Source organism: Gobio gobio (assembly GCF_949357685.1).
Source record: "Gobio gobio genome assembly, chromosome: 2".
Lineage (NCBI taxonomy): Eukaryota > Metazoa > Chordata > Actinopteri > Cypriniformes > Gobionidae > Gobio > Gobio gobio.
Genome location: NC_137098.1, coordinates 18,239,544 through 18,251,254, shown reverse-complemented (window position 1 = coordinate 18,251,254; position 11,711 = coordinate 18,239,544). Strand labels below are relative to the sequence as shown.

General features: G+C 37.9%; 1 protein-coding gene across 1 annotated transcript in view; it reads right to left on the bottom strand.

Moving 5' to 3' along the window:
• Positions 1 to 5,205: 5,205 nt before the first annotated feature.
• Positions 5,206 to 11,711, bottom strand: part of LOC307118048 (phospholipid-transporting ATPase ABCA1-like) — a gene marked incomplete at both ends in the record, with an annotated part of 31,704 nt that continues 25,198 nt past the window's right edge. Inside the window, 6 exons of the mRNA XM_079803389.1 lie at positions 5,206 to 5,246; positions 5,352 to 5,459; positions 7,801 to 7,849; positions 8,775 to 8,977; positions 9,074 to 9,137; positions 9,721 to 9,923. Coding sequence (XP_079659515.1) covers positions 5,206 to 5,246; positions 5,352 to 5,459; positions 7,801 to 7,849; positions 8,775 to 8,977; positions 9,074 to 9,137; positions 9,721 to 9,923 — 668 coding nt within the window. The remainder of the gene's footprint in view (positions 5,247 to 5,351; positions 5,460 to 7,800; positions 7,850 to 8,774; positions 8,978 to 9,073; positions 9,138 to 9,720; positions 9,924 to 11,711) is intronic.

Here is an 11,711-nt window from a genome sequence, read left to right as displayed (position 1 = left end):
GTGATGTCATAAAAATCTGTGATCCATTTTAATGGAAGTGAGAGACTGTAAGTTTTGAATGCTTATATCTCCTAAATGCGAATTTTGTCATTGTTTTGGAACACACCAGCTTATTCATAACCTTAAGGCTAACATAGTCATATTAAAAGCTAAAAAACTTCAATTTTGATTTCAGGAGGCCTTTAAAAGCAAATGAGCTGGTGCTCCCCGCCCCTTTCAAGAAGAGGGCAGAGCTTCAGGAGCTCAAGTTAGCAGCTCTGATTACCCCACACACACGGAAAACGTCTGAAACTGTTCAGCCTTTTATGTTCAAACCGGAGTCGAACAATGATGGAGAGACTCAAGAAGAAGTGACAAGATGTAGAATGCAACGGGACATTTTGGAATGGTTAGTTGATGAATTTATGTAGCTGATGTGTAGTTAACTATCTTCAAGTCATTGATTTGCATATTCTGTCATGATAATCTATAAATTGCTGTTGTAAAATGCCTACAGAGCCAGAAAATATATGCTGCATGAAGATAGAACAGTTATAGTTTAGTTTAATTACGGTTATAAGTTGTGTTGTCATCTTGCTTTTATGACATGCTATTGCATTTGTGTTATGTACTGTATTGCAATAAATGTGAAAAGACATATGTGACAGCTTGAACAGACTCCCACATGTACTCTACTACAACAATTCTTCCTCTTCTCTAAAGCAGCCCAACATGGACTCACCCCCTTTATTGCGTGTCCCTGGGGCAGGGTTTATTTATTTATTCGTTTATTTGACAGGGACAATGCAGAAAAAAAAAACATTGCTACAATTTCAAGCAGCCTATGCTCCACATATAGGTATCTAACCAAAGGCTAATTTGCAGCCCCAGTCCCTGGTTAGGCTTTTTTAACAACAATAAAACAATCACACACACACATAGAAATTATTCTGAACACATATTCTTTGAAAATTTTTTAACTCTGTTTGCATTTTTTTGTTCAACTGGCAGGCTGTTGTACAAAGCAATGTACCTTGAACTGAAAATGTAGATTGTGCAAATGTAGTTTTCTGTGCAATTCTATTTAGTTGCACCTTGTGTAGTGATCCCCTTACTACGTTGTTTTGTTATTAATTGGCATATGATATCTGGAGCAAGATTGTTTATACATAAAAAAAAACATTTTAATAAGAGACAAGTTTATAACATTTTTGAAGCTAAGCAATCTATATTTTTGTAAAATATTACAATGATGCCATCTAATTGGTTTCTTGTCCAAGACTTGTAGCGTTTGTTTATATAGATATCTAACAGTTTTGATAGTCAATTGAGAAACCTGACTCCAGACAGTCACACAATAAGATAAATGTGAGAAGGCCATTGCATGCGTGTATAACTTAGCCGCTTTTAGGGATATATACGGCCTAATTATATAAAAACAATTCTAGTTTGTTCTGATGGTTCTACACAACCTTTTTACATACACATCAAATTTTAATAGAGAATCTCAAATAAAACCTACATATAAAACCATTAACTGTCTCTATTGCCTTTTGATTGATCTTAATTATAAAACCATTAATTTTCTTCCTTCTAATTGTAAAAACACAATGAGACAATTCAATATCAAACAGTTTTTTTGTGACACACCAGTCATTTCATTTGTTAATATATCTGCAGCTAAGCGTGGAGTCTGTACTTATACATAAATGACTGTGTCATCCGCATATAACTGACATTTAGTTTCTGTACAACAGTTTGGTAAAACATTGACATACAAGGAGAACAACAGTGGACCAAAAATTGACCCTTGAGGGAGAAATATGATCTAAACCAATTGATTGCCTGCTGAGAGAAACTACAGATATTTAATTTATGCAGGAGTATTACATGATTCACAGTATCAAATGCCTTTTTAAGGTCTAAAAATACTGTGCCTATACCACATTACCATTATCTAAAACTCCCTAAATTATGCAAGATAGCAGTTTGCCATTTCTGTTGAATACTTAGGCCTAAAACCAAACTGATTAGAGTGAATTAGACCATTTTTTCTAGATAGTTGATAAGTTGTTCAGCTACCAACTTTTCCAGAATTTTAGAAATTGCAGGGAATATAGAAATTGGTATATAATTCTGAACCTCAACCGATCCTGCCTTGAAAATTGGGGTTATAATAGAAGTTTGAATGTAATCGCATGTAAATTTTAGGCTTAGTGATGTCACCATAGGCGTAAATCCCAGGGTGGTCAGGGTGTCCCCCCCTAAAAATATCATTAAAAACGACATTGTGTATTGTAAATAATATCATTATATATACTTAAAATAAATGTGTAAGTAGTAAAACAATACAAATGCAAACAGGGCAAATATACGTTTTAAAGGTCCTGTTCTTCGTGATCCCATTTTTCAAACTTTAGTTAGTGTGTAATGTTGCTGTTAGAGCATAAATAATACCTGTAAAATGATAAAGCTCAAAGTTCAATGCCAAGCGAGATATTTTATTTAACAGAAGTTCCCTTTCAAAGCCTACAGCGAACGGCCGGTTTGGACTACATCCCTGTACATCCTGCTTTAATGACATCAGTAGAACAGTTTGTTGACTAACCTCCGCCCACAAGAATACGCAAAAAAGGGGGCGTGGTCTTGTTGCTCTCCCACGTGGAGAAGAGGAAGTGTTGCGTTCGTAGAGTGTGTTTGTCGCCATGTCGTCAAGACCAGTCGAGACACTGTTATTTTCATCCCGGAGTCAAATCACCTTTGTTTGGCCTTCAGGGACGCTGTACTTTGAGCGCATGCATCTCCCCGTTATGGTAAGAGGCGTGACCTTTCCGGGCAACGTGCGCTAAGCTGCTGTCGAACACGGGAACCGCTGGCACAATCAGAACTCGTTACGTATTTCTGAAGGAGGGACTTCTATTGAAGGATAGAATAAGGAAATCTTCAAGCCGTTTTTAGGATAGTGAAAACAGCGGTATACAGATAAGTAAATTGTGTGAAAAATACTGTTTTTTTACACGCGAAACATGAACACATGTTATATTGCACACTGTAAACACAATCAAAGCTTCAAAAAAACAGGGAAAACGGGACCTTTAAGTTAAGAAACATTTTGAGTCTCCCCTCTCTTGCCCCGTCCACCACGCACCTCACTTTAGCCCCGTTTCCACCGAAATTACCTGGAAAATTTGTACCAGGAACTTTTTTCCCCCCAGACCTGCTACTGTCTGTGTTTCCACTGCGGTCTAAAGTACCGTGAAGATTAGGCAAATTAGTCCGGTGACGTATGACTGCGTGTAACTGAGATTCAAGCTGTGCTGCTTTTGCTGGTTGTGTATTTGTTTACTAAAGAGGTAATTAACAAAACTGCGGAAAAGAGACGAGCACAAGCTTGTAAAGCTTGATTTAAAATAAGACATTTTTTTGCTATTACGGACATTGACCGCGAGATGGCTCAGACGAACACGCGCCATCAGACAGAAAGAGCAAGACTGATATTTGCTGAACGCAGAACAATCCTCGCAAAAGACTTTTAAAAATGCTGAAATAAAATGCTGCGTGAGCTCAACCAATCAGCATGTTCAGCGCCCAAGTCCCACCCTCGAAAGTTCCTGAACTTTGAAAAAGTACTACCTCGCAAGCAGGGACTTTCGGAGGGGAAAATTTTTACCCAGAACTTCATTTAGACCCTGGTTCCTGCGGTCGAAACACACCAAGTACCACCCCAAAGTTCCTAGTTCCTGGGGAAAGTCCCTGTGGTGGAAACACGGCTCTAGACACATACAAGTCCAGTGGGAGAGAACACAGTTCTTCAGTAGTTGTTGAACTCCAGTAAGTAGCTGTTAAGGCTATTTTACTCACGTTAAACATTGGATGAAGTGATTATTTTCTCTACAGACGATGCTGAGTTATTAATAAATTAGCAATGACAAAAAATAAAGATAACCGATGTATTTTTCTATAAGTCCGATATTTTAGCGATTGTTGTTTTGGTAGCTTGTTGTAAATCACCCACTACAACTAACACGGTGATAAGCCTATGTGTGTACTGATATTGTATATCTACTAATATTGTAAATCTACCGCTGTGTTGGGTTTTGCTCAATGCTATGTGGAAGAAGCAAGACAATTTAATAATTATAATACCGCGCGGTGAGCCTGTGATAACTTAAACAATTATTACTTGTGTTGTGAGTGATTAAGCTTGTTGTAGTCCCTACCAGCCTTTGTTGTAGTCTTTAAAAAGCAATTTCTTTAAAATAAAATATCTCCCTTTGCTTTGAACTTTTGCAGACGTTGTTTATGCTCGAACAGCAACATTACACACTCACTAAAGATAAAAAAGTGAATTCATAATCAACCACCCCTTTAACTATCACAGCTTGCCTCACAGTAACAGCCACTTCACTGTTAATTATGTCTCATGGTATGATAACAGCTAAAATAACATGATAATAAGTAGTATTGTAGTACCACTCATATTGTTTGGATGTGTTGTTATTGCAGGGCCAGTTTATGCATTTTCACAGAAAACTGAAGAAAGAATTTCATTTGTGTCAAAGTTATGTCTGCAATAACAAATGTGAGCACTCCAAATGAACCCAGGCCCCACTAAAATCCACTGAACCATCACAGTGCTCATTAAGGGGATGTTTGCTTCTTATATTCCATATGTGATATTTTGTTATTGTTGGTCTTATGTACAAATGCATCAGACAGACACTATGGCCGCTGTGTCACATCTTAATGTTTTTACAGTGTATAGCTCCATGCAATTTGCATTTTAAGATGCTGCCAAGTTAAAAAGAGTCAGTTTTTAGAAAAGTTGTCTAAACATTCACATGTTCTGTTCCATTCCATTGTGTTCCATCTAGTGTCGTGTGTAAATGGCTCCAGATGCAGCAGTGGCATCAAAGAAATGCATGCCAATGTTGATTGTATTATGTATACTCTGAGCCACAAGTGCTCCACATCCAAGTTCAGCTCAAGTGCTGCGTATTTACTTCTGTGCATTATGATATTACTGTTTGGAAAATACTGTTTTGAAGCTAGAGTCCCACGATATTACCGTAGCACCAATAAACAGTACATCACCGGTTACAGATATCTCACTTTTAAGCCCACTTCACTATTACAGCTTATAGCAATCTTAATTATTAAAGCTGCCTCACTTCTACAGCTGCCAGATACCAATAATTTGTACATGTGGAAACAAAGACAGAACTTTTACTTACCCTCTACACGACTAGAGAATCTAACCTTCACCTCTGTTTCAAAACAAGGGGGAAAAAACAATATAGAGCAGTGAATGAATGAATGAATTGGCCAGTTTTTTTCCCCATACACATATAAGCATTTACATTTGAGCGTACCATTTTTCACTGTGTTTTCGTCTTTGGAATCCAATACTGAGCTGATAGTCTGTATTCCTGATATCCTTGAGCTGCTTCTGGGCTTTTGTTCAAGAGTTTCTCTCTTATCTGTGAGACATTAACACACACACACACACAGCAGAGGTTATTCTGGAAGAGTGCGGGTGCGATACTTCCAGCTTATTAATCTGGCCTGTTCTTATCTGAGGGAGCATTAACACACACACACACACACACACACACACACACACACACACACACACACACACACACACACACACACACACACACACACACACACACACACACACACACACACACACACACACACACACACACACACACACACACACACACACACACACACACACACACTCTAAGGTGAGACAGGAGAGTATAATTGCAACACATCATCCCAGCTCTTATTCGAGCAGACCGTTCTTATCTGAGACAAACCGTAAGGCCCTTAAATAGACCTAATATCACTCTGAAGGATCTCACTGTTGGAAACGAGAGGTTTAAAATAATTTTTAACGAGATCCCAGATAATTTCAGTCTGATTGGCACATTTCAGTACAGTACAGTCCATGTTCATGCTTTATTGAATTTGAGTAAATGCATTTTGAAAATGATTTAAATACAATTAAATAGATGCAAATAGTTAATAATAAACTTCATATATGTCATGCTTTTTTGCATGCAGAAATCTTATCTGTTCTGATATATGCACCACATTCATTTTATTAGTTTATGTTAAAACTGTGTAATCCAAATTGATGGACATTTTATATGCAATTCAAATATAAAAATCTTAAATTAGGCCAAAATATATTTTGAGAGCATTTAAACAGACATCTTAAAGAAGCAGCAGCAAAGGCCATGTCCAGTCTGCCAGCAAAAATTAAATTTTCTGTTTATTATCCAGATGGGTTTTTAAAAGTCTGGACAGCAAAAAAACACATGAAATCAGATTTTTTTTCTTCTTCTCAAATCTGATTCAAACCACATTTGGAGTCTCAGTCTGGACACTCAGGCTGCTCAAATCGGATTTCAAAATTTTTCCTGCATCTGTTTTGAAAGCCTCATCACATAAGTGGATATGCCTCATGTCATTAGCAAAGCAACCCATGGAGATATGTTGTGTCTGGACACACACTTGTTATTTGAACACTTGTAATTAACTGGGTGGACAGTTTGTCTGAAAATTTGCCTGCAGTCTGAACATAGCAAAGAGAAGGTGGAAAATGGTCTAAAGCAGGGGTCTCCAAACTCAGTCCTGGAGGGCCACTGTCCTGCAGAGTTTAGCTCCAACCCCAATTAAACACACCTGAACTAGCTAATCAGTGTCTTAGGGGACCTTGTAAGACACTGGCTGAATCCGAAATAGCCCCCTATTACCCTTAAATAGGGCACTATTTGAAGGGACAGCCATTCGTAGTGCCGTCCGAAACCATAGTGGACGTTATTGAGTGCACTCATTCTATCCAGTGTACACACAGCGGCTGTCTGAATTCGCTCACTTGTTTTCATTCACTCCTTCAAGTGAACTGTATTAGTGGACTAAAGTAGGGAATAGTGATTGAGGGTTTAGGGGGCGATTTCAGATTCAGCCACTATTAGCTGGTTCAGGTGTGTTTATTTGGGGTTGGAGCTGAACTCTGTAGGACAGTGGCCCTCCAGGACCGAGTTTGGAGACCCCTGGTCTAAAGCTTCGTTCAGACTGTCAGTCCAAATCTGATTTTTGTACATATCCGATTGGAATCCAATCACATTTGACATGACATGGTGTGATTTTTACAAATCCGTTGTCAGCTACATTCATATGTGGTTTGAAATCCTATTCAAAATCAGATTCATTCTGACTGCTCTAATCGGATTTTGCATGGTTTGCGTGACTTTCTCACGCCACGTAAAACATAAACATGTCATACGGTGTAATAGGAAACGTGACTGAATGTCGCTGTAGATACTTGTTGCAAAGTGCCAGTTGATCAAAAACTTGCAATATAATGGAGAAGTTGATTATGAGACTGGCGGAGAGACGACAGCACAGATAAAGCAGCGCATTACAGCCTCCCAAATTTTTACATAAGACGCAGTAGTCCAGCGTGGCGGTTACACATTGTCATGTAAATGTATTGCAATCTCCTCCATGTTGCTGTTTTTTTTATGTTTTTTTGCATTTGCCAACCAACGCAATGTCATTGCCATAGAAACCAATGCAGGAAAACGAAAGAGCACCATGGGACACACAAATCAAATCCGAACAGTTGCGATACATAATGGGGACAGTCAATCATTTAGATCAGATTCCAATCGGAAACACAAATAATCAGATTTGGACTGATAGTATGAACATAGCCTAAAATATGTCTTCGATAACTTACTGGAGATGGTGATGCTATATGTGAAAGTGTAAAATGGAATGAATATTCAGAAAGGATGTTACCATGAGATTCCACGTCAACACCTGTATCTTTAGCCACCTTCAGAAAGATCTGTGAAATGGAAAAGAAAAAAGAAACATATTTTGTTATCCACAGCATCATCTGGAGAATTACACTACTGTTCACAAGTCAGATTTATTTTTTTAATTTTAAGAAATTAATTATTTTATTCAATAAGAATTCAATAAATTGATCAAAAGAGACAGTAAAGACAGTAAAGATGGTACAAATGATTTCTATTTCAAATAAATGCTGTTCTTTTGACATTTCTATTCATAAAAGAATACTGAAAAAATAGAAAGCAACACAACTGTTTTCAACATGGATAATAATTAGAAATGTGGGAATAAATTACATTTAAAAATATATTCACATAGAAAACAGTTATTATAAATTGTAATTATATTTCACAATATTACTGTTTAACTGTATATTTGATCAAATAATACAGCCTTGGTGAGCAGTTAACAAACACTGGACAGAAGTTGAAAAACTGTTGGCAAGCATTCATCCCAGAGCTTTGATTTTTATTAAATCATGAAATTTGATTTAATTTCATGAAATGATCACAATAAATCTGGGATATTTCTTAAATTTCCTAAATAAGTGCAACTTAACAGACTGGTTTGCTGGTCTCTTGTTAAAAACCCTTTTGATAAAGTAAACTGAAAATATCACATAACTGATGCGTTTACAGTAAAATAGAGGAGCACAAGAGAGGAATGGGAAACTGAATTGAACTGGCATTAATTAGGTTATGATCTTTAATAAATATCATAAATCAATAGTCTGTGATACACTGATCCGGAGCCAAGTATCTGTAGCTGCAGTAAGCATTTGCTCATCAAAAGTCACATGTGCAATGTAAACAGATACAAATCAGATGCATTGGTGAAACGTCCTCTGTATTAGATTGCATAACGAGTAAATTCATTACTGGCCACGAGTACATCCTATGTGACCCCTATCTCTGTACCTCCTCCAGGCTTGTGTCTGATATCCCGTAGCTGGTGATGCCCAGAGTGCTTTTCTCCAGGTCCAGCTCTTTAAACAGGGAAGCAAAGCTGCCGTTTCTGGCACCTGTATACGGCAGCACATACACCAGCTCTTGACCTACGACCTCCAGAAACTCGGCCTCCGGCACGTGTCGCCGCACCAGTCGACTCAGATCCGCCACATCTAATCAGGAGGAACATAAAAATACATTTATACAGAAACATGATCACACTTTGTGTGTGTGTGTATTAGAGTGTGATGTGTGTGTGTGAGCTGTACCTGGTGGGTCTAGACTGCTGATGCTGTCACTGCATATTCCCTCATCCACACTGAATTTATCATACTACAAAATATGAAATGCTAAATTAAAAACTTACATTTTTGACCGTGCTAAACTCACCACAACAATGATAGTCTTGTGGTTGGTTGCTAGTAGGGATGGGATATGACTAGTCAACTATCTAGATTTTATTTGTGTTATTTTTATGTTATTCCAAGCTGACAGTGTGCTGTTGATTATCTGTTTAAAGGTAAAACACTCAAGAAAAAGCTTAGAAATAAATGAATCTCATATGAGGCTTATAAACTGCACCAATGTGTCACTATATTTTCATTTCTTTACAAAAGTAATATGGTAAATCAGAGATGCTCAAACCAAGGCCTGGCCTGTGATGACTTTTGATGTGGCCTGCCATGCCATATCACAAGAAAGGGGGAAAATGCCATGCCAAAAACAAATCTAACTAGTGGTCATCGTGAATGGAAACTCAATGTTGAAACAAATCAAAACTTAAGAAAAGGATGTACCTAAGGAATGTATGTACTTTTGATTAAATGTGTGAAACAGTACTTATAAAGGAATGAGTAGGCGTGTCCAAGCGTTTGACTAGCAGCGTGGATTTTGAGTGTTGCCAAGGGCACCTTACCTCTTTAATTGATGGGAACTGCTGCGTGTTAACTTGATCCTGATTGGCCCGTGCGACCGTGAGGTAATAGCCTCTACCGTATTTTTTCTTGAGGAAGAGTGAGGAACCGCAGCAGCAGACGCGCCCATGCGAGATGATGGCAATACGATCGCCCAGAATATCCGCTTCATCCATGTGATGGGTAGACAGAATTATAGTACGACCTGGAAGACGCAAACACACACACAGTGCGAAATCCATCAAAGTTCAGCTGCAAACGTGGATTTCTGAAGGGCTCTTTCTCATTTGAATGGGATAGGATGTGTTTGAAGTGCAGGTGCACTGGAAAACAGGGTGCTCTATATATAGGCGCTTTTATATGTGTGTGCCACTCAGATCTCACTCTTTCGCTCCCTGTATAGAAAAGTTTCCTCTCTTTTGTATTCGCTGGAGCTCGCAGTGAAGCCAGACACCCGTGGGGTTCTGCGCCAGCATTATTTTTGCTCTGCCTGTGTGACGAGGCAGTGGGAGTTCAAGGCGTCTGTCCTTTGACTTGCCGAGAGCAGAAATATCAGAAATATGCGTCTGTGCTTCTCAAAGTCAGCGAACGCAAGAACCTGGCAGAGAAACTCGTGTTTATATTGAGAGATGCTGATGTTGGGCCTTGTAATGCAACTATCTGGACTATGAGTGACTGTTGACTATAAAAACCTGAAATTGAAATGGAAAACATGATTAACTGTTATTTTGGAGAGCTGTATTAATAGTAGTGGGCAAATAGTGATGTCTGGCATAGGAACACTTAAATTTGTACCCTTTTTAAAGATTTGTCAAGTATATTACATAGTTGTGCTTTAAGTCAATAGTTTTATTTGTGATAACGCAAAGAAACATGCCAAATTGTGTGGACATTAATTTCAGCCAAAATAAATTATGAACACATGCAAAAACAAGGGAGAACCAACAAAATACTATTAACTGTAGTAGGCTTTTTCTTGTGAGCTTTTTGTTTTCCATTGTAAAATAAAAGCTGTAGCTGTAAATTTGCCAGATAAATATTTTGACCAAGTTTAGTTCTTCCCTCATATTTATAATATTTAAGAAATACAAAATATTTTCCTAATATTCGGTTGGTTTAATTGAACTTGTAGGGTCAAATATAAAACAAATATCCCCTCCGGACATCACCTTTGGCCGCTACTGTATATGAAGAATCTGAAAGGCTCAAAGAAACGCACAGCTTTTTGGTTGTACAGGCACAAATACACACAAATCACACTGTATAGTCAGATGGATCTGTGTCAACACACCCATTCAGTGTGACATTCAGCTCCAGATAATAAACAGCACTAGAGAGCGATGGATAGATACATAGATAGAAAGAGAGAAGTAGAAATATAAAGAGAAATGACTGATTTGATTTGTGTTGCTTTTGTATTATGGAACAGCGATCCATCAAAGAAGGCAAAACGGCACATCAAACTATGAAACAGTGATCTGGTGTTTCCCAAGTACATGCACTTTAAAAGTTAAATTACCGTGGAACCAAAGCAATAACTAGTCTTGTCATATAAATGCTTTAGTCTAGCTGAAATAATACATTAATACAAGACTACAATGGACCTCAGTATTGTACACTTGCTTCCCAAAGAGAGATGTATTTGATCATTACACTAAAATACAAACGTTTGGGGTCAGTAATGAAATGAATACTTTTATTCAGCAAGGATGTACTTATCTGATCAAAAATGACTGTAAAGAATCCTGAAGAAAAAAAAATCTTTCAACTATATTTTTAAATTTCAACATTTGGCTTCATTATCCAGCACCTTTGAATGTGGTTGGCACATCAGCAACCAGCTGAACTTAAACTCTACAGCATCGTACAATCCACATGTCAACACCACACTCTAAAAGCCCAAAACTCCTTATTCAATTTGTGTGTGTGTGACAAAGAAAGGGCCACTCTCGGCCCAATTAACTGCACTAGTACACATCATTTCATTTTCCTA